Source organism: Delphinapterus leucas, chromosome 5 (genome assembly GCF_059928025.1).
Source record: "Delphinapterus leucas isolate spDelLeu-1000000601 "Yukka" chromosome 5, BTC_Dleu_Yukka2, whole genome shotgun sequence".
Taxonomy (NCBI): domain Eukaryota; kingdom Metazoa; phylum Chordata; class Mammalia; order Artiodactyla; family Monodontidae; genus Delphinapterus; species Delphinapterus leucas.
In genome coordinates this window covers 97,224,865-97,248,290 of record NC_143133.1, presented here as the reverse complement: position 1 = coordinate 97,248,290, position 23,426 = coordinate 97,224,865, and the positions used below count along the sequence as shown (strand labels likewise).

The following is a 23,426-nucleotide window of genomic DNA, read 5'->3' as shown; positions in this document are numbered from 1 at the left end:
AAACAGACTATCAAAAACGGCCCGCCCAAGAGAAAATGAGTATAGAACATGACACTCCTCAAATTTCTGTTACAACGTTATTATCCCACATTTTCTGTGAAGTTCACAGATCTACTTAATATTGATGCAACTAATATTGTATTGGCATCAACATGGCTAGTCAATTCTCACAAAAGAATCCCAAATGTAGGGCTTCCCTGGTGGCGCAGTGGTTGAGAGTCCGCCTGCCGATGCAGGGGACATGGGTTCGTGCCCCGGTCCGGGAGGATCCCACATGCCGCGGAGCGGCTGGGCCCGTGAGCCATGGCCGCTGAGCCTGCGCGTCCGGAGCCTGTGCTCCGCAACTGGAGAGGCCACAACAGTGAGAGGCCCATGTACCAAAAAAAAAAAAAAAAAGAATCCCAAATGTAAAAGTAGAGAGAAACGTTAGGCAGCCTGAATTCTCTCTGGACAGGTACAACATCAAAGGCTTCACCGTAGCATTTTGTCCTTTGTGTGTGTTTGAGGGGAGGAAGAGGTGGAGGGGGCTGAGGGCAAGAGATACTGGGCAGAAGAGAAACTTAGCCCAGGGGCTTAATTAACGGTGGGCCAGGTGACCCCAAATCCTTGCTGGGACAGGGCAATGTGGAGGACCTGAGGAAGCAAGTGCATTTCCCACTGGCAACAATGCCGAGTCCGGCCAGCAACACACCCCAGGGAAAAACGCCGAAAGGACTGAGCCACAGCCTCTACTTATCTGTATTGTTTAGGACTCACTCCCCAGGCAAGGGCACCTTCAGGCCTTAACTCCTGCCTGTCGACATATAGTCGCTAATCACTGTGATGTCCTAGCATCGTAATGCAATTACAGTGGCATTAATCCTGAGTCATGAAAATGACATAATTAATTACATTCATTTCAATTAAAATTACTGACTCATTCAAGTCTGACAGCATAAGTTCTGGAAATCAGGTACCCAAAGAGCGAGACTGGTGGCTTCTTAGAGTCAAACAGTCCCTTGAACTAGTTACAGCAGAGTAAAATGAAAGCTGCTAAAATCTCCATCAGACCACAAGCCAGGGTCTGAGAAGATGCATTTGTTCTATGGCTAGAGTGGTAAAAGTACAGCTGATGCAAAGCAAAAGACCCAATACCCTTCTCTCTTCTTGTTTTACCACACAGTTCTCAGGGAACAAAAACTAGGGTAGAGGGTAACTCTGTATTCTCCACTGAAGTTGAATGCTTACCTATAACACAGTTACTTGAAGGGAGAAGAAAATTTATATTCACCACTGCATTAACAATGAGAAAAAGTCCTTAAACCCAGAAGAGGAAGGTACAATGATAGAGCTTCTTAAAGAGCTTTTATTCATGATCATATCTGAAGCTCAATGAGCTGGACAGTGTTTTAACAGAAGACATGGTAGAGTACAGCCAAGGATAGCACAGAAGTATTTAAGCACAAAGATATTAATTCCTGAGGTTCAGCTTTCAGTTGGCTTATTCAATAAAAGCACAGAAGAAGTACAACACAAGAAGGGTTTAACTGGAGAGGGAGGTTTGAAAACTGTTTCCAGAAATGTGCTTCACCAAGTAAAAGAGCAGCAAAAGGAATTTTCTGGTGCAGAAAATAAACATAACTCTTGTCCCTCTTTACCTCGTCTCTCCCTCTCAATTCCCTAAACCTATCATCAGCACTGTATCATTCAGACATCTCAAAATTGCACCCACACCCCTGGGACCCGTGGCCTGCCAGTGACCCTTGCCTAAGGCTCAACATTGACTTGTGCTTTGGCCGGCTCAACATTGACTTGTGCTCAGTTGGCTGAGGTACAGAGACACGATACTCTGAGGGCAGGCGACTGCACCAGCCAGGCACACAGGTGCTCAGTGTTTCATCACCCTCTCCCTCTGTCTAGGACTGTGATACTACCTCTTGGGCTGACTCTAAACACCAGAATGTACCGGTGTTTAGAGTCAGCTGAGACTGACTCTCAACAGGGCACACACCCTGCCACAGGGCGACTCAAGCAGGATGTAAGTCAGGATGGGAGTAGAGGTGCATACCATGCACAGTTGAGGTATTAATACAGATGAAAGCAGCACATAGCAGAGCCTAAATGAGATCTCACCTCATCCTTTGCTTATGCCACTATTTTAGCATTTATCACAGTGGCCTATCAGATGCCTGTCTCCCCACAGGAGCCATGTCTTAATCATCTTGGGATCCCCTGTCAACCTCACAGGTAGCAAATGCTCAGTAACTACAATAGTCAATTCCCAACTGCACAGGCTAAAAGGGAGAGCAGCCACTCTGAATGAAATATGATAAATTCTGTAGGCATTAGCCACACTCTAAACCATTATTATATATATTTTCTCCTCTTACTCACTTCCACTCTTTCCTGGAGGTACCAAGAAAAAGGCAAAGACCAAAAATAGAAAAGACAGATGCATGATTAAAAAAAAAAAAAATCCAACAAGTGGAAATATTCACTCTCATTAGGCTGAAAAGCCTAAAACAACGCTACAAACACCCTCAGCTAGTGGTTTTTTAATCCTCTTAACCTACCAAATTGAAACACTTTGTGCCCTTTTAAATTCATGGCCCAAGACATGTGCCACCACCACCCCAACCTGTAGGGTCCCATAGAATTTCACCCAAGAACAATGACAGCCCAAAATCTCACCAAGTACAACAAAAAATCAGCAATAAAGTTTGTTCTCTCCTTAAATCACAAGGGCACACATTTAAAAAGAACCCAGAAAAAAAATTTAGTAGATCTGCTACACCTGAGAGAAGGTATCTCTCAGGTCAATAAGAAGAGGGCCAAGTAGAGCCAGAAATATCCAATCTTGGTTAACATGTTATTGGTGCTAACCCTTTGGTGTTTAAGTGGACACCATGAAGCTCTACTAGTTGCTTTAATCATTTGAACATAACAATCTAATTACACAAAAATGCACAGATGTTTTCACTCAGATTCTTTATTTCCTAAATGCACTATAGCATATAATTTCTACAATTCCTCTTAGACAAGCCTTCAGAAGATAAATTCCTTCTAGTGAAGTGTTTGACATTTTGACCATCTTTAACCCTAAATCAGATGGGCACAAAATTGTTTCTATATTATTTTTGAAAAACACATAAAGCCTTAATCTTTTAATTAAATCAAGGGTTTATTTCTCCTTAATCTCACAGCCAGCACTTCCACAGAATTCTACTCCCCTTTGAACCCAGTGTCTTAAAAATTCTTAAAATTCTTAACCCAAGTGAAAGGGTTTATTGGGACAAAGGCAAAGCACACATATAGAAGCAGGGACTGCTTAGCTCGGTTGACTTGTTAACTCACTTCTAACAAAAATTAAGTGAGTTTCTTTACTACAGGACTTTTCTGAGCCTTTGTTACTATACATTATTAGTCTCCAAAAGGAATGTGTAGCATGTGGTGATTCCCAAGCTTATTTCACACGGGAGTTATTTTTTTATTTCATGCATTACTAATTAGTTTTTAGCAGGAAAGAATATTTTGAGGAACATACTTTGAGAACCACAAGTTATAAGGTGCTAATGAAACCTCAAACACAGGTTTAACTTAACACCAGATAGTCCGATTAGCCTTTTTTTTCTTAAGACCATTAACTACCATGGGCAACCACCTTTAAATACATACCTTTAGAAATACCCTATAAGAACACATAGATGAACCAGCACATATTACATCTTTACAGTAAAAACTCATCCAAAGGTCAGAAGGCGGCTATTTTGCATAAAGGTCAGAATTATGAACAATCCAAGGCCCATAAAATGTACTACTCTATGCATATTTGAAGTTCAAACTGCGTAGATACATCTACCCAATTTGGATACTTTAACCATTAAAATGAAAAGGAAGACTTACCAACAGAAGCTGAGCTTTTAAGAACTGATTCCTTTGAGACTCCTTTTTCAATTCGTAACGTGGCCCACTGTTCAAAAACAACAAGTATTAATGTAAACTGTGCCACAGACACAATGCAAGATATTTAAACCATGCTTATATAGACATGAAATTAATCATTAAGCCCTGGTGTTATGCGAATTGAAGAGATACCCCACTGAATCTCTGATATAATAGTATTCCAAATCCCAGGTATACTCTTATACTAGTTACTGGTAATGCCCAAATAAAAGGAGGAAAAGATCATGTTTACCCTATTAAAAAACCCTCACACACACCTGGTACCCCAATAAATTACTCCTTGGAAAGGTCAGAAAGCATGAAGGGCAAGAGCATAGACTATGGCATCAAGTCTATCTGGGTTTAAAATTACTTAATCCCTCTCAGCCTCAGTTTCCTCATCTGTAAAATGAGGATAATAGTTCCTATTCCATAGGGTTGCTATGAAGATTAAATGAGATTAACACATGTAAAGACATAAACACAGGGCACAAAGAATATTATTTTCATAAGAAATTAGGCATTCAAGGATGAGACACACTCAAAGATGCCTAATTGCCTGTATCAGACAAAAGCTTTCAAAAGGAGCAGTGTGAGACTTGGAAAGCTGGAAAGGAATCCATGAAATCACTAACTAAAAAGACTTCTGCCAGGAGACTGGGATTGACATATACACACTACTATATATAAAATAGATAACTAATAAGGACCTACGTATAGGACAGGGAACTCTACTTAACACTCTGTAATGGCCTATGTGGGAAAAGAATCTAAACAAGAGTGGATATATATATATTACTGATTCACTTTGCTGTACAGCAGAAACTAACACAATATTGTAAATCAATGATACTCCAATAAAAGTTTTAAAAACAAACGAACAAAAAGTTAAAAAGAGATGTGGGGGCTTCCCTGGTGGCACAGTTGAGAATCCGCCTGCCAATGCAGGGGACACGGGTTCAAGCTCTGGTCCAGGAAGATCCCACATGCCGTGGAGCAACTAAGCCCGAGCGCCACAACTACTGAGCCTGTGCTCTAGAGCCCACGAGCCACAACTACTGAGCCCACGTCCTGCAACTACTGAAGCCCGCACGCCTAGAGGCTGTATTCCGCAACAAGAGAAGCCACCGCAATGAGAAGCCTGCACACCACAACAAAGAGTAACCCCCACTCGCCTCAACTAGAAAAACCCGCGCACAGCAATAAAGACCCAACGCAGCCAAAAATAAATAAATAAATAACTTAATTTTTAAAATCTCTCTATATATTATCTAGATGACTACAATTCTAGAAGCTAACAATGTCTAAATTGACCTTATTTGGGGAGGTGGGAGAAGAGCAAAACAAGAGGTAAAAGGCACTATAATTATAATTACGACTTAGGCACTCTTGAAGGGGCAAAAAGACAGAATTTATTAAATATGTCAAGGCAAAAACCTCAGTTGTTGCTGGGCTTGAAGGGCTCAAGCAGAGAGGTAAACATTTTTTCTCAAATAAATAAGAAAATAAGTAGTAGAGAATAAATAACCTAAAACATGTACACGAAGGTCAAGGAGCAAAGCATGATCTGACTACGTCAGGACCCCTGCACAACATCCCAAAGAGCAAAGTAGGAACATGCCATGGGTGCTTAGAAAACAGCCTATGAATAGAGGCTTAATCTTCCCAGCTTCAAGTGGCAAGTCACAAATGATAATAGGCTCAGAGTCTTAATCTGGTTGCGTCCTTTTCTCTTCCTTGCTGATCTAGGCAGGAATTCTCAAACTCCGGACTTTACCTCCCATCTCTTCTCAATAGAGGTAAAGGTTTATTTCCACAGTTTTTCACGTTAAAGCCTTGTTACCTATTATCAGTTGTAAGGAGACCTAAGACATGATTAAAATAAAACTTTGTCAACAATCAATCATCCTTATCCTGGAGCTCACTTTTTTCATTGTGGGCATGTGATTTTATATTTTATATAAATGGTAATTACCTTAGACTAGAACAATTAGTCCATGCTTATAAGATGGAAAACATTAGTATTCTTTGGCTATTATGGGCTGAATTGTGTCCCACACAAAGCGCCCCAAAAATTCATGTGTTGAAGCCCTAACGCCCAGTGCCTCAAAATGTGACTATATTTGGAAACTGGGCCTTTAAAGAGGTGACTCAGTTAAAATGAGGCCCTTAGGGTGAGGCCCTAATCCGGTATGACTGGTGTCCTTATAACAAGAGGAAAAGAACCAGGGTCATGTACAGAGAAGACAGACCATGTGAGGTCACAGCAAGACAGCACCATCTAAATCTAAGGAGAGAGCCCTCAGAAGAAACCAAAGCTGCTGACACCTTAATTTTGGACTTCTATCCTCCAACACTGTGAGAAAATAAATTTCCATGGTTTAAGCCACCCAGTCTATGGGACTTTGTTATGGCAGCAAACTAATATGGGGCATTCCTCCAATAACATGATGTGCTCCAAAGAGCTCCCTGTGCCATCATCAGAAGTTTCAGAAGACAGACCCTCTCCTGAAATGCTAACTCTGAGGTCTATCCTCCAAAATGTAGTTACAATGTTCAAGATTAGCAAGTTTTAAGGTTGGAGGAGAAGTCACTTAATGCCAAAAGGAATTTGTGCTGGAAAGTGGTTTTCTTCTTTGGGCTAACTCTCCAGTGAAAATGACCAAGTGCCTATGCTCTGCAGCTGGACAGACAGAAGTACACGTGAACTGCAGTTCTGTCACTTCCTTGCTGTAATCATCTCAGACAAGACTTTAACCTCCTGGGGTCTAAGTTTCATCATCTCTGAACAATACCAAGGGTTGTTGTAAAGATTAAAGGAGATAATCTATCCAATGACCATCACACAATCGGCCACAAGGTAGAAAAACATTGGCTTTCTCCTCCCTCCCTACATCTATATAGGTGCCAAAATGATCAGTTTGTTTTCCAGACCATCAGTGCATCTCCCAATAAATAGCTATTTCTCTTTCACTACGCCAGCTTCTCTAGCTGATCAGGTAAGCCCATATACAGAGGAAGAATATCTCTTCAGAGGTTCTAAATCTCTTGAGGTATCTCAGGACATATCTACCTCAAGGCACCAGGAAAGACGCAGCTCTGTCTGCAAAGGGCCCTGAAGATAGCAGCTTCGAACAATCCTGGCTACCACTCCCCATCTCACTACCCCTACCAAGAAGGGTGACAACTTTCAATCTGGTTTTCACCCCCACTTAATTTCAAAATCCTCTTGGAAGAAAATAAGTAGCTGTCCACAATTCACCAAAATAAAGGGTTAAGTATAATTTTTAAAGCTTAGGCCAAAAGCTTGCAAAAACGAGACACTGTCACCTAGACAATTCAACTTTCAGTTTTCCCACTAAAAAGACATTTAAGAATTGACTAAATAGAGGGAAAGGAAAAATGTATAAAATTATATAAAAATTCAAAATATTAGGCTTACTCAAATAATAGCTGGCCATCATCTGTAGCAAAACAAAAGTCTCTCAGCAGAGTCTGTCATTTTAGCAGAGTAGAACTCAGGCTCTAGATTCAGATTAAAATCCTGATTCTACCACTGACAGCTGTATGCCACTGGCCAGACAAATCACCTCTCTGAACCTCCATTCTCCAGTCTATCAATGGGAATAATAACAGACCCTAACCCAGAGAGGTGCTGCAGAATTAAGTTATCTGAAAAGCATATTGCTTTGGTAGCTTTTCTTTATTATTACTTTCTGTCATAAAGAGTCATGGCCTTCTAGCAGATTTATTATATTTCCAACACCAGGGATAATACCTGAGTGTTATAATAAGAGGTGTTTATCATCTGAAAATTATTGACCTGCCTTTTTAAAATGACAGAAAACTAATTGGTAGATGGGGGAAATGGTAAGGGAAAGAATAATAACTAAAATAAAAGGCAGGAGTAGGCTGTTCTGAGTATGTATGTGTGCTGACCCATCAAAGATCTGAAGGTAGGTTAAATCTTAGCCACACAGGAGCAAAAAAAACCCCAAAAAAACACAACCAAAGAGTGTTCCAATTCAAACTCCACTAAGATTTGAGCACCTACTATGTATCAAGTGCTTTTATTCACCTCTCTTCATTTAATCTGCACAATAACTCTGTGAGGCATATTCCTGTATACACATGTAGAAACTAAGGTGGAGATGTTGAGTGATTTGCCCAAGGTTACAATGCCAGAAATTTGGAGTAAGTTGTTCATGCATCCAACTTATTCCTCAAAAGCTGAGGGAAAAATCAGTCCATTAACATTTATCTTCTCTGTCTATTGTTTGTATTATCTGGTTAGATTAGATAATTTACATATCATTCCCCTGCCTTCTTCTTCTCCATCAATCCTATATTCTCTTCCCATTCTTTATTTCCCTCTATGAACCTTAGGCCAATGAATAGCAATCCTTAGGTCAATGAATAGGAAGCATCATTAACCTTGCAGGGTTGAGAACAGCATATTTCAACCTTTAATCCATGCTCCTGTTTGACAAACATAAAAAATTCACACACACTCTCCCAGAGATTCAGATATATACATCCCACCATGCAGATGGACTACCCTCTACAAATCCTCTCAGCCAAAAGTTTTACTTTTCATGGTTTGTATTCCTAAAACAATTTTCCCTAATATACTGCTACCATATTGGCATATATACTCCTAAGAAATTGTTATATACCCCTTGAAAATCACTGGTTTAGAGAATCACTACACTTACTCTAGGCTAAGAATTCAAGCCTTACCCTCAAGCAGCTTGCCATATCAGGGACCTATGAACACATCTAGAGATATTCAGCAATGCAGAAGGCAGCATTCAGTAGGTACTCAATAAATAATTATTACCTGAACTGATGAGCTAAGAAAGGGCCCAAGAAGAGCATATAGCTGGCTGAGTTACTTGACAATTAGCAGTTACCACAGTCAGCTATTCTGAAGGTACCCCACACACATTGCAACTTCCAGAATTTGAGTTTATGATCACAAAAAATCTAACCATTGTCAAGAAAACTTATCAAAGTAAACACATCATGTACCAAACTAAATGACCTTTTAAAATGGTGTGTAAATTGTGACCAAGGAAACCTGTGAAATAGCTAATTCCAATCAAAGAGCCCAAAGAATATTCTTGGGACTGGAATGCAAAAGAAAGAAAGAAGCAAATCAGTTGAGAACATACTAAAGAATAATGAGTAGCAGAAGGGCGGGGCCTTGAATGGACTCTACAAAAAGGCAGGGTATGTTTCCAGATCTAAAGATGTTCTAATATTAAACAACCAGCACACTTTTTAAGAGAATTATCCCCATAGTTGGCAAAAAAAAGCAATCCACTGTACCAACCTCTGCCTAACAGAAATGTCTCTGAAACATCTAACGCTGTTCTGGTTAGAGGATGGAAAACCCTGGGTTGCCATCTCCCTCTTCTGTGCCTAAAGCAGATATCGCTATGGAATGATAGCTCTTTCCTGAGGGTCCCAGCTGCTTCCAAACACAGGCACTCCAGGCAGCTACCACCAAGTCAGAGTTGGCTCACAAAATGAATCCCCATTCTAATTCCATATATGCCAAGCATCTCTCTGACCTAATAACTTTGGTCTGAGCTAAGAGGATGGTTCCTTATGCTGCCATCTACCTGGTTTCCAAGCTAGGTGGTGTATCTCCCACTATAATTAGAAAACTAGCATTCTTGAGAGTTTGATTAACAAGGAGTGCAACTCTAAGTCTCTTCAAGTCTAGATGGACAAAAATTAAAACTTGAGGCCCTGCCACACTGAAGCCAGACCCTGGACTGGAGACATCCCTTCAAAGTATAATAGTTATTCGCCAGGCTAACAGCAACTAGCAGGCCTCTCTCCTTGACATTTCTTTAGCTGTATCCTGACTTACTCAAGCAAGCATATAGGAGTCAGCACCTGGAAGACAGGGTGTGCAACTTACTTTACTCTATCCTCACTTGGGGTATCAATTCCAAAAGACATTGCTACATGGGAGAACAGTTCAATCATTTCAGTTCCGAGAAAGAGTGAACACCAGCTGAAGAGAATCAACTGCTATGGGGACAGTATTCTGAAGATCTAACAGTAAGAGGTAGCTAAGAAATTCACAGTAGAGTGTGACCAAGTTCAGAGTGTGACATCGACAAGATAAGTTCAAGACTGTGAAATATCTCCCAAGTAGAAACAACAGAACTTTTAAAACATGAGGGCTGAGGATGAAGAATCAAATATAACTTCAAAGACTAGACAGAAAAATAGCCACAAAGAGAAGTACAACAAAAATGTGGGGTAAAACAGGAGATAAGCAGCTAGAATAGATTTGCAGGAGATTAGCTGGTGGGAGATCTGCTGGTAATCTCCAGGTAAGAGATAAAAGATTAGAGATGTATATCTGGGAGCCACCCTCCTGCCTGAGGGAGAAGAGCAAATAAAGCCACGCCTGGGGGCAGACATAGAATAAGGGCAGAAAACTGCGAACCTTATTAGAAGGTACTTTAGTAGCTACAGAAACAAGGATGCTAGAATCTAAGTAATAATATTATTACTTTATTAATAATAAGAATAATATTATTCTTTTAATAGTAGCAAACACATACAGATACCATTCTAGGATGCTTGACATATTTTAACTCACTTAAACAACCCTATGGAAATAGTTGTTATTGTTACTCCTATTTTATAGATGAGGCAAATGAAGCACAAGAAGTAGGTGACTTCCCTATGGTCATATACTGAGAAGCAGAGCTGGGATTTTGGTACCAAATCAAAGCAAATCTGCATCCAAAGTCTGCACTATTAACCAATAGCTGCAGGCCCTCTCCTCAGTTTAGACTCCTGTCTCCACCACTTAATTCAAGCAAACCACTGAACTTCTCAGAGTCTCAGTTTCCTTACCTGTAAAAGGGGGAATAACACTTGCTCTCCCTACCTTCCAAGGCTTTGGGGAGCATCTGATGAGGGGGTTAACAGGGAACCCTCTGTGATTTAATAAAGCCCTGTATTAAGGGTAAGCTGTAGTTGTTCCCCATCAGGCCCACTTAGAGTTGAGGTCAAGGAATATAGATTTTCAATGACATTTCAAGTGCCATTGGTTAGATTAAATTTCCATGACTCCGTTAAAATATAATCAGACTTCTTTCTACCATCCAGCAATTGGTTTCTTATATTGAGCATACACTAGAACGTGATGCCTTTCTGGACAGGATGCCTTAGTCCACGAAAGGACCTCTGAAACCTGGGGCTGGAAAAACTAAGGACACTGAGGTGACAGCTGCCCCGCAGAAAGGATATAAAGAAATTCGGTGATAGAAAAGGTGGTTGCATTGATATTCTGATCAGTAAAAATCATAATAACAACAGCAGGGGGTGTAGGTAATTCTGCCTCCAACCACAGCAACAACAGGGTGGTCCAGTGGTTTTAGTCCGAATCCCTCCAGCTCTGCGGGAGAGGAGGGATGCAGCCGCGAATAAACTAAAACGCACACCCCTCCAGACCACTGACTTTCCCCACTGGTCCCCTCGCGTCTACTCGTCTTTCAGCTCTACCTTCGTTTCGCATCGCCCCGGGATCTCCCTAAAGTCCTCGGAGGAGGGGCCGCGGCATGCCCCCATGCACTCACCTCTAAAGTTTTCACCAGGATCTTCATGTAGAGCTCGGAGATGCCCAAAGACAACCCAAAGGCCGAAGGCAGGAGTATGAAGCCGAGCACCAGAGTCAGCCAGGTGTAAACGATCTTCCCGGCCAGCTCCGCGCTATCCATGGCTCGGCGCACCCAGAAGGGGTCCACGGAGGAGGTCCGAGCGCGACAGCTTTCCCTGTCCCCAGCTAGTCGGTTGGCAGCTCCAGGAGCAGAGGTGCGGGGCCCGGCTCCCCGGAGTCAGCGCCGCCGCCGCCTGCCACTCACCTCTGCAGGGAAAACAAGAGAGGACGGGAAAAACTTTCAGGAGGACAGCAATTTCCTTCCTCTTCGGGCTCCACCTCGCCGCGGCCGGCTGACTCTTTCTGAGCTGGAGGCCCAGGTCCCCTGCTGCCGCTTGCGCAGACCTGGTAGCGCCCGCCAGGCGACCAGGGCTGGGGGTGAGCGTGGAGACACGCGAGCGCAGCGGGGAACGTGTCCCACCCTGTGCCTGATTTCAGTTGGGTGGTGATTGGGGCAACTCAGCGTTGAGTCACGGAGGCCCTCCCGGAACGAGGATCCCTGCGGCGCCGTGCACCGCACCACCTCACACCAGCCGCTGGCGGAACTGACGCCTGGTCCAGGACTGCGCTGCTGGTGGGCTGGCTCGGACGCCCAGCGCCCAATTTCTGCACCCTGCCCTCGCCCCACCTCCTCCGCCACCCAACGGGGAGCTTCTAGTAGGGATCTGCACGGAAAGCGCCGCAGCCTCCCGGGCGGCCTCCAGTCTTCCCCGCGCCCCGCCTCGCCAGCACTCCCAGCGGAGGTTCTTCAGGGAACAGAGTTTTCATCTGCAACACGTTAGAATTTTCTCACCCCCGGAATGAACTACTGACGTGTCCGGAACGCTTGAGAAGGTCCTGCTTGTGTGGGTATAAAACGACCTCTCGGCAGGGCTGTCAAGGAGAGGGAAATGCCCGCGGCGCTGCTGAGCTGCGGCTTCCTCCGCTTCCAGGTCTCCCACTCCCTCTTCTCCCTCCTCCTTCCCCTCCCTACTCTATGGGGCTGCCGGGCGAGATCTTGCTCTTCCTGAAAGTGGAAAGTTTTCTCCACGAGTCGCCTTCCCGGCTCAGCCGCCGTTCCCTTGGCACAGAAATCCTTCCGCCGAGGGTCGCTCTCTTCCTGGGGCAAGATTCCAACTACAGCTTCCCCTACCTTTCACCCAACACGATTCTCACAGGAGCGACAGAAAAACACCAGGCCCCCGCAAGCTTCATCCAGCTGACGCGCGCTTCCAGGGAATTCAGTGCCCGCATCGCTGCCTCGTTAGCCCTTCTTAGAACAGTAAAGGGCAAAAAGCTTGTACGGGTGTTTACTTCACTGCGGTTCATGCCTCTTAGAAACCTGATCTGTTTTTAAGAGTAAGCATAAGAAGGGATGTTGAGATGTAGTAGATAAGAAAATCAGGCTCCCAGCGTTTCCAGATCGTCACTGAATGGGACCAAAATCTCGTACAGGTCTCTTTCGGGTGTAATTTCAAGCTAGAAAAACTGGGACGGCAAGCAAACTGAATTCAAAGAGTGTTGACAACAAATACTGCGAAAGAGGCTGCCTCGGCCCAGGGTGTGGAGGAAATGGAGAGCGGAAGAGAGGAGAACCCCCTGCAAAGAATGTAAATATTTGGCTTCTGCACCTCCTGCAAGGCAGGTATCACAACTCCTTACCCCACTAGGAAGGGAAAAAAACTGTAACTTGGTCCTAAAAACCAAGCTGAGAATGAAGAAGTTTCAGGCGCTTGGCTTCTCAAAATTAAACCTCTTCATAGTCTGCCATTTTACGAAAACAACAACAACAAAAAACCACACATGCCAAAATTCGTCCAAAGTCTTTGCTGGAAACAAACAAATATTTAGCACAAAACTTCAAAGGTTATATTGACTCATTTAACACCATACATTCAGGCAAAGTTCTTACCCTCCTTTTATTTCCTCAAAGGAAGATGACTAAGGAATGCTGAATGATTGTACCAAAGTTTACCCAACAAGTCTCAGTGCAGGTAATTTCGTTTAAGGATGGCCTTTTTCTGCCCATCCAGACAGAGGAGCTGAGTGCCCACAGTCTCCAATGATTTCTTGTTGCTCATAACCAAATTTCATGAACGAGGTTTACTTCTTTGGTTTTGGTTTATTCTTTATGTAAGAATTATTGTCCCATAAGGGACTTCCCTTGTGGCACAGTGGTTAAGAATCCGCCTGCCAATGCAGGGGACACGGGTTTGAGCCCTGGTCTGGGAAGATCCCACATGCTGCGGAGCAACTAAGCCCGTGCACCACAACTACTCAGCCTGTGCTCTAGAGCCCGCGAGCCACAGCTACTGAGCCCATGTGCCACAACTACTGAAGCCCGCATGCCTAGAGCCCGTGCTCCGCAACAAGAGAAGCCACAGCAATGAGAAGTCCACACACTGCAACGAAGAGTAGCCCCTGCTCGCTGCAAGTAGAGGAAGGCCGCGCCAGCAATGAAGACCCAATGCAGCCAAAAAATAAATAAATGAATAAAAATTTTAAAAAGAAAAGAATTATTGTCCCATAACGGAATGGTGGAATGGTAATAACGTGGAGTCTGAAGTCTTAGACTGACTCCAGACTGACACAGACACTTGTAAGTTTGAACAATTCGTTTAGTCTTCTGTGCTTCAGCTTTCTCATGAGTAAAATGGATTCTTTTTAGTGTCAAATGTGATTATGAGTTTGAAATTGCTCTGTTAAGGACAAAGCTGTGTGCAAACATCGAAGGCAGCTTGGTGCAAGTGTAAAAGCTCTCCACCTTCTTTTTTTTTTTTTTTGGCTGCGTTGGGTCTTCATTGTTGCACATGGGCTTTCTCTATGGGGAGCAGGGGCCACTCCTCATTGCCGTGTGCGGGCCTCTCACTGCGGTGGCCTCCCCCGTCACAGATCACAGGCTCCAGTCACTCGGGCCTCAGTAGTTGCGGTGTATGGGCTTCAATAGTTGCGGCTTTCAGACTCTAGATCACAGGCTCAACAGCTGTGGCACACGGGCCTAGTTGCTCCTTAGCATGTGGGATCTTCCCGGACCAGGGCTCGAACCCATGTCCCCCGCATTGGCGGGCAGACCCTGAACCACTGCGCCACCAGAGAAGCCCAAGCTCTCCATCTTTATCTCACCTAAAACACAGGAGAGCCAAGATAGGTTCATCTCTGCAGTGATGAGGGAGGGAGAGGGAAGAAGTAATGGTGGTGGTCCCCAGGCTCCCTTTCACTCACCTCACCTGCCCTTTTTTGCACACCTTAAGGCTCTTTCATTTAAACCTAGGAAGGATCCTCCCTCCCTTCCTGCACTTACAACTCCCTTCACTATATTAGTTTCCTAGGGCTGCCATAACAAATTACCACAAACTTAGTGACTTTAAACAACACAAATTGATTCTCTCAGTTCTAGGAGCCAAAAGTCTGAAATGGAGGTGCCTACAGGGCCAAGCTCCCTCCAAAGGTTCTAGGGGTGAATCTGTCCTTGCTTCTTACAGCTTCTTGGGTAGCTACCAGTGTTGCTTGGCTTGTGGCAGCATACTCACTGCCTCAGTCTTCACATGGCCTTTTCTTCTTTTATCTTATGAAGACACTTATCACCCTGGATTTAGGGCCCATTCTAATGCAGGATGATTTCATCTTTAGATTTTTCACTTAATTATACTTAATCTGCAAAGAATTTTTTTTTTCCAAATGAGGTCACATTGGCAGGTTAGGAGTTGGGCATATCTTTTAGGAGGCTACAATTCAACCCCCCTACTCTTACCATATCTGTAAACTGGGGATAATAACACCTACCTGGAGAGGTTGTTATTGGGACTTGAGATTATACATTTAAACTTTAGCTGATAGTATATACTCAGTAATGAGGTTGTTCGAGACAATCCTGTTTTTCACCTGTTGTCCTGGCATATGTGTGTGTGTGTGTATATATATATATATTTTGTTTTGTTTTTTGGCTGCATTGGGTCTTTGTTGCTGTGTGCAGGCTTTCTCTAGTTGCAGCGAGCAGGGGCTACTCTTCGTTGTGGTGTGCGGGCTTCTCATTGCAGTGGCTTCTCTTGTTGCAGGGCACGGGCTCTAGGCACACGGGCTTCAGTAATTGTGGCACACAGGCTCAGTAGCTGTGGCTCGCAGGCTCAGCAGTTGTGGCTCGTGGGCTCTAGAGCACAGGCTCAGTAGTTGTGGTGCCCGGGCTTAGGTGCTCCATGGCATGTGGGATCTTCCAGGACCAGGGATCGAACCCATGTCTCCTGCATTAGCAGGTGGATTCTTTTTTTTTTTTTTGCGGCACACGGGCCTCTCACTGTTGTGGCCTCTCCCGTTGCAGAGCACAGGCTCCGGACGCGCAGGCCCTGCAGCCATGGCCCACGGACCCAGCTGCTCCCCGGCATGTGGGATCTTCCCGGACCGGGGCACGAACCCATGTCCCCTGCATCGGCAGGCGGACTCTCAACCTCTGCGCCACCAGGGAAGCCCCAGCAGGTGGATTCTTAATCACTGAGCTACCAGAGAAGTCCCTGGCATATATTTTTAATGACGCTTCCTTTCACTCTCAAAAATGTCCTGGTTTGAGTGAAAAATCACATGGTTCCCTTATTCTTACATAATTTCTAAGATCCCTTCCAGTCTTAAAATGTTAGACTTTTGATAAAACTGTCAAGTCCATGCATGACCCCTTGTTAACATCTGAGGCCAAATGAAGTTGTATAGGAGAATGAAGAAGAGGGATTAGCAGGTAGTCCAGAGCTTCTCAAACTTTAAAGTGGGTAGGAATCCCTGGGGCTCCTGGGATTAAAGATTCTTCCTAGGGCTAGGATGGGGCCTGAGATTCTGCCTTTCTAAGAGCTCCCAGGTGATGCTGATGTCGTTGATGTACAGACACACCTTGAGTAGCAAGCCCTTAGAGTTCGGACAAGAGGGGAGTTTTATATTTAACTAATGACAAAAGGCCATGGGAAAAACAAACCTACGGTTACCAAAGGGGAAAGGTGGGAGGAGGGATATATTAGGAGTTTGGGATTAACAGATACACACTACTATATATAAAATAGATAAACAGCAAGGACCTACTGTATACCACAGGGAACTATATTCAATGTCTTGTAATAACCTATAATGGAAAAGAATATGAAAATAGAATATGAAAAAATATATATATATTACTGAAACACTTTGCTCTACACCTGAAACTAACACAACATTGTTAGTTACTTCATGAATAAAACTAAATAAATAAATAAACAGGAAAAGACCGTGGGAGTCCAGGTAATTCTCCAGGAGCCAACGCAAGAAGAATTGATTCTGAAGAGCTCCTCCTTACCTGAGGACTTGTTGTATTATCTGCATCTTTTTCCATACCCCTGCTTTGACAGCAATTGTGAACAGAGGAGTTTAGGCTACAAAGCTTTGAGCAAATGTCAATACTCTCATGAATAGATGCCTATGGCAAATAAGATGTCATAGTTGGAGCCAAATGGCAGATATTGATTTAATTTAAGAAGGAGGAATCCGCACTGGCAAAGGAGAAATCTGGGGGTGTAGCAGATTGCTGAAGCATTTTTTGAACAGACAAGTCTTGCATTTCTTGTCTGCAGTCTCTGTGTGAGACCTCTCTTTTCTCTCATTTCACACCTTTCTTGGGACTTCATCATACCCCACCTTGATTTGTGTATTTGCTTCATCATCCCACTGTAAACTGCTTAATACCAGGAACTGTGTCATTTATCTGTAGTTCCTTCCCACTCTTCTGCCCCTTCCACCTGCACAGAGTTTTACTTCATGCCACACTCTTGTTCAAAGCCAGCAGTGACTCCCTAATGGTCACAAATTAAAGTCCAAATATATCAAATATCTTAGGCTGGATCTTAAAGCACTCCAACTTTAACTCCCTGACATTCCAGCAAAACCTTTCTCACCTTCCCCTGGTTTCTGCAGAGCTTCTTATCTGGTTGCTTGATCACATCACAGTGCCCCAGCCCCACTCTCATCCTCCCACACCCTGCCTTTTGCACACCACTCTCCTGACCTCTCATCCAAATCTCTCACTCCACAAGTTTGGGATCCAACATGGGGATCCTGCCTGTTACTGAGTATGTCTATTCCAATTATGCATCCCAGAACTGGGGAAATAGCCACAGGATGGATTCGGGAATTCATTGGGCCCAGTGTTAGATGCACCTGAGCTAAAACACCATTGTTCACCTGACATCCACAAGCTCCTATTTTCACTGATAGACCAGAGTGACATTTTGGGTCTCTAGCAGTTAGTGTCACTTCAGAAATAGTGTCCAGTAATCCCTGAAAAGTCTGATTATTTCCCTTTCTTCAAAGAGCAGTCACCCTGATAAATGGCCTTAGGTCCCTTTGTAGAAGACTGGGAAACAGAATAACATTATAAAACTTTGGCAGTCTTCAAGGGGACCCGGCCTCCCCTTCTTTCAAGTGGTTCTGGGTCTGTAAACTGGCTAAAGTTTGTGAATTAATCAAGAGATTGTGACTCTTTGGGGATTTGAGTTAGACATCTGTTGACTAACCTAGAACTTTTCCACTTATACAACTGAGAATTTAGTTGATTGCCATCTATTTCTTTTGATCAGTTATTCAACGCCACAGGTTTCTTTGAGTCAGACTATTCTGATTACTCTATACTTTGACTCTGCTGCCCATTACAATCGTACTCACTTTGTCTTTGGTAATCAAATACAGCCACTTGGTACCTGGCTTCTTGGAGTCCTGCTATCCTCATTGCATTTAGGGACACTAGTTGAATAGTAGCAGTTCCCACTGTAAATTCTGACCTACAGAGAAGAGCAACCACCGAGCTCTTCAAAGATTCTGGGGCTCCTCTCACAAACACGTTTCTCAAAGCTGAGGTAAAAGGTATGTCTTTGGGCCTTCCCAGGGTGAATGATCAGGTCTTACATGATAAACCCACTCTAACATTCCATCTCCCTAAGCCTTTGGATGCTTCCTCTACAGTATACCAACACAATTCTGGCATTTGAACTTATTCAGTGTAGACCACTTATGGATCCATGTTTCAATAACAAATCAAACTGTTAGAGTTCTTTCTAACCCCTTGAGCTAAAACACGAAATCTAGAATTTCTGCTTAGTGGGTCCATCTCAATAAATTCCACCTGATCCAACTTTCTATTCCTCCCACCATGCTCTCACACCCTTAATATCCATTTCCATGCAGAGTCCCTAGATTTCTGCCTGTATAAACTGGAAAAATCATTCAGTTCTTTTGGAGCATAGCTCACCTTCTCATGGAGGTACCTCATACTTTGTACCTCACCTTTCAGGGCCTGCCGGGACTTGAGTTTAATTACAGTTCTAGAAGCAAAGAGTGACAGAGTTAGGTCCTGAGGAGGATCAGCAGTGTCTTGCAGGGCAAGTACTTCAGGGGAGGCCATTACAGGTTCTTTGGACAGAGGTAGAAAGCTGCTTCTACTGGCAAAGATGACTCAGCAGAATTTAGGGGAGGAGTTCTGTGTTCCTAGTTTCATCAAGATCTGCCCATAGATGTCCCCATGCCAATTTTCAGGATCCTGTTTCTTCCCAATCAATGCCCTCACTTTTGTGTTGTAGTTCAGCCACTGAAGGATGAGACTCTAGGTTTGGTTTTCAGAAATCTTGGCCAGTATCTATAGGAGATAAGGATTTCCTTCTGGGCAGATATAGAAGCTTTCAGACCATTTATGTGAAGTTCAACCTGATAATTTGAAGGCTTTTTCTCTTCCCTGCTGAAGGGCAGTTAGGAGCAACTAGCCAATTTCATCATATTCCTCAGTTTGACTAAAATGTTCTAAAATAGCTAATACATGGTCACCCAGAACTTTGCCTTCTCCTGCTATTGATTAGAAGTATCCAATGGCCATATTTTGGGTATCTCTTACATATTATGAAATGGACTACCAGTGCCCTTTCTAGCACTGAAAATAGAGGCATTAGTGTCTTTAAGTCTAGTTAAATTAGAAAATGAACTCCAGAAAACTCATTCTTGAGATTCTGTTCTTCTTTAACCAGGCCCACCCAGGTTATCTAGGATAATCTCGCCTACTTAAAGTCAGCTATGTACTTTAATCACTTATAAAAAATAATGTCACAGCAGCACCTTGATTAGTGTTTGATTAAGTAACTGAGGAGCCTGACCAGGTGTACACATCAAAAAGACCGTCAATCACACATGTGAGAAAATAAGAGTAAAAAAGTAAAATAACCTCTAAATATTACTATAAAAGCAGTTGTGACTTCATGCCCTGTAGGGGTTCAAGGACTTCCGGAGTCCCTGAGCTATCCTTTGAGAATTACTGACCTACATAAAAGTATTTCTCCAACAAAAACATGACAGTGCATGGAGGCACATTACTTAAAGTGAAGCTGCCTAATACCTCATGCCGTACTTTATGTCTCATTTAATTTATTTGAATTAAATTTTATGACTAAAATAATGAGAAGAGCCAAAATTGAATAGTAGGTAACATGTTCAGATGAGGAACATAAATCTGCTTTTCCTTCTGAAGTTCTCAGTTCCTGGGAGGTCTCTAAAAGTGTGAACATTTCCTCCACTGACTGTGATTCTGGTGTTTAATGCTAGAGTGCATGTTTTTAAGAGCTTAGCCCTGAAAGTCAAGCAACTAGTTCATCTGTGCTCAGTCCAGGAAACAGTGAACCTATTCCAGTACTGAAGGAAAAACTGACACGGTGATAGAGTCTATCAGTCTCCATGATGGAGCATTCCCAGGTAACTTTTCAAGGATAATTTTGACATACCCAACTTTTTCTTTATGGATGGCCTTAGAACCTAATTCTTGGATCCAGGATGTGACCCTCTGAATTCTAATCTACAGTCTGATTGGGAACCACTGTGATAGGACGTGATATCTGAACATACAAATGTTCAGATCAAGTCTCCAAAGTAAGAACCAATGACGAAAATGTTTCATCCCAGGGCACACTGTTATGATATAGTGATATACTCAATGCACACTTGCTAAATTGAACAGAATGCCCCAAAAGGGCAAGAGTGTGGCTTCAAGGATTATGTACACTGACAGAAAAAAGTCTCTGACAAGAAAGCCCAGGCTCTCCTCTTCCCAATCCATTTATTCACTGGTTATATGTAAATCAGCAGTCAGAAACCAGAGGGCCTTTACAATGATCCATACAATGTTTTTTAGAAAATTTGAATTGATTGCCCACATATTAAAATATTCACACTAAGATTAGAATTTCTGGATTCTCTTAGAATCAGGCAGCACTGAGCTCCCATTCCTATAGGACATAACCTCTCCTGTGTACTCTATGTCCATCCCCCTTGTGGTCTTTTGTCATCACCATGGCACTGATGTATTTCTTATAGTAGAGTGGACTTAAGGAGAAAATGACATGTACTTTTTACTTAAGTACTCATCAAAATTTTTCTTAATCCCAGCCTACTTCCTCATTTTCATTACCTGCCCAGCTTCTTTCAGTAGTTATTTAAATTTGAATATAGTTAAATTTCAGCTAGTCCTGATTAGACAGAATTTCTTCCACCAGGAATTCTATTACCCCATCACCACCAAAGCTTTAGATTCCATTATTTAGATTTCAGTATTCATCATTATTTAGATTTCATTATTCATCATTATTTAGATTTCATTATTTGTTTTTCTTTTCTCTTCTTTCTTCCTTTCTTTCTTATTTTATTTTTTGTTAGAAAGATTAGAGAAGGAGTTTGATGGCCAAGTGCCCTGTGTCTCCAGAACAATATTAAGACAGAAGACCTCACCATAGATTTTGGCACCTCTGGGGAAGGGGAGAGAGATGATAACAAAGGAAAATAAAAGTGGAGGATAATAAGAATGTTGGCAAAATTTTCCATTAAGAAATGGTTCACTTAGGGAGGGTCTTCTTCCTCAGACAGTTGTAATCACTTTTATCCCCAGTAGTATCCATAACTTATCAATCTTCCCAAAATATGGCTCCAATTTTGTAAGGATCATTACATTATTATAATAACCACTAAAACCTTTAACAGATTTTTTTAATTGGCTTTATATTTGAATTTTCTGGATAATAACAACATTTTGCTCAGATGCTGATACATCATCTAGCTACTCTCTAGAGAGAGTGGGTAAAGTACTCATCTCTCTGGTGAAAGTATTGCACCGTATCTACATGCACACACATATATGCGTGTACATAGGTCTTGCTTGTTTGGTGATTCCAGGCATGGTTTCATGATGTATAATTCTCTAATGGTCTAATCAATCCCACACTGAAATTCATTCATGACTGGAAAACTTGTCATAGAGATTGATTTTCTGTCTCTTTCCTTAAAGTATTCACATGTCAGGGAAAATTTTTTAAACTTTTAAAAATAAAAAATTTAAAAGACCAAAGGCAGCTCTGAATTATATATTTGGGCAAGTGGTAATAAATGGAAACTAGTATTTTAAATATTATTCAGGAACATACCTTCCCTTCACTAAGGCAGAATAAAAATAAGTAGGTTAGTAGTTAAACAGTCAATCTTATCCCAGAATTAGTCTTGGAGTCTTCCATTCTGCATGTTCATAAGTTAAAACCTTTTCAAATCAGGAACGTTTCCTTTAATTAATGGATGGCTGTCACCACCCTGTAATATATAGTGCTAAAGTTCACCTCTGCATTTTGAGCAGAGAGCAACTGGCTGACAAAAGACAATAAAAAAGAAAACAACCTGCTGACTAACTAATAGCTTCAATGCACTCTGGCCTCTGTTAAAAATAAAATCTTTTCAACTACCATGATGACTGTTATAACACAGTCTGATTATTTATAATGCTTCACCCACTACTCTTTATCTGTCCCCTCCCTGGGGTCCTGAAGAAAAACACGACCCTTATCAAATCAGAGTTTAGTTGAGCAACGCTTGATAGAGATAACGGTGCCAAGCACTTCCTGATTGATTTCTAGGCTTCAATAATCTCCACAATTCTTATTGTTATTTTAACAAACCAAAACGTTTTTGTTTTATTTACATTTTAGTCTGTCACATATTGCTCTCATTAAAAGACTAACAACACATTGGGCAGAACTTCAACCTAAATGCAAAGAAAACTGGTCACCCAACTTTGTCCATGAGTAAACAATCAGGTGAAAACCATCATCTCCCCAGTGCTTCTCAAAATGGAGTCCCTGGAACCCACAGGGGACACAGACATATTCTCAGGGGTCCATAAGTCCTCTGTGAGTAAGTAGTGGCCATCCACTTTTTTTTTTAAATTAATTTATTTATGTATTTATTTTTGGCAGCGTTGGGTCTTCATTGCTGCGGGCTTTCTCTAGCTGCGGCGAGCGAGGGCTACTCTTTGTTGTGGTGCGCGGGCTTCTCATTACGGTGGCTTGTCCTTGCGGAGCATGGGCCCTAGGCATGCAGGTTTCAGTAGCTGTGGCATGTGGGCTCCGCTCTGCTATTGGAGCAGTCATTTTGAAAGCAGTCATCAGCATATTTGGGGTTATGCAGTCTTAGAGTCGTGTGTATGGTATCAGCATTCCAGCACAGATAAGGTTGTACTAAGTCCAGGCCTCTTCCCCATTACTGTCTCCTCTAGCATAAGGTGAAGGCTCTGGCTCTTTGGCCCTGGGACAAAAGCTCTGGATCTTCTGCAAGCAATTCTTGAATAAGCCCACACCCACCTCCTCAAGGGAAAGCCCCCTTTGCTGTAACCATCAACTCTAGGTATAAATAAAATCAAGAAACATTTCTCACCACAGAAGCAGATGAGTCTCAGTATGCAGTAATGATTCAACTATCTACAACTATTTAGAGTCCAAGCACTGACTAAGACTTCCGTCTAAAACATCTACGTCCTTGT

At 42.6% G+C, this 23,426-nt stretch overlaps 2 protein-coding genes across 5 annotated transcripts in view; one reads left to right on the top strand and one right to left on the bottom strand.

The window, feature by feature from the left end:
- Window positions 1-12,742, bottom strand: part of GPAT3 (glycerol-3-phosphate acyltransferase 3) — a 100,131-nt gene extending 87,389 nt beyond the window's left edge. For 2 of the 4 annotated variants that reach the window (XM_089912189.1, XM_022599476.3), the window contains exons 1-2: window positions 11,532-12,333; window positions 3,883-3,949 (exon numbers count right to left, since the gene is read on the bottom strand). In XM_089912189.1, coding sequence (XP_089768315.1) covers window positions 3,883-3,949; window positions 11,532-11,672 — 208 coding nt within the window. In that variant the 5' untranslated portion in view covers window positions 11,673-12,333. Of the gene's footprint in view, window positions 1-3,882; window positions 3,950-11,531; window positions 12,334-12,404 lie in introns of those variants that run through there. The other 2 variants (XM_022599477.3, XM_089912188.1) reach the window with 2 other exon arrangements.
- LOC149749191 (uncharacterized) lies at window positions 12,274-23,156 on the top strand. The gene is made up of 2 exons (XM_089912197.1): window positions 12,274-15,840; window positions 16,061-23,156. The coding sequence occupies exon 1, from the start codon at window positions 12,588-12,590 to the stop codon at window positions 12,945-12,947; it is 360 nt and encodes a 119-aa protein (XP_089768323.1). The 5' UTR covers window positions 12,274-12,587; the 3' UTR covers window positions 12,948-15,840; window positions 16,061-23,156.
- Window positions 23,157-23,426: the final 270 nt, after the last annotated feature.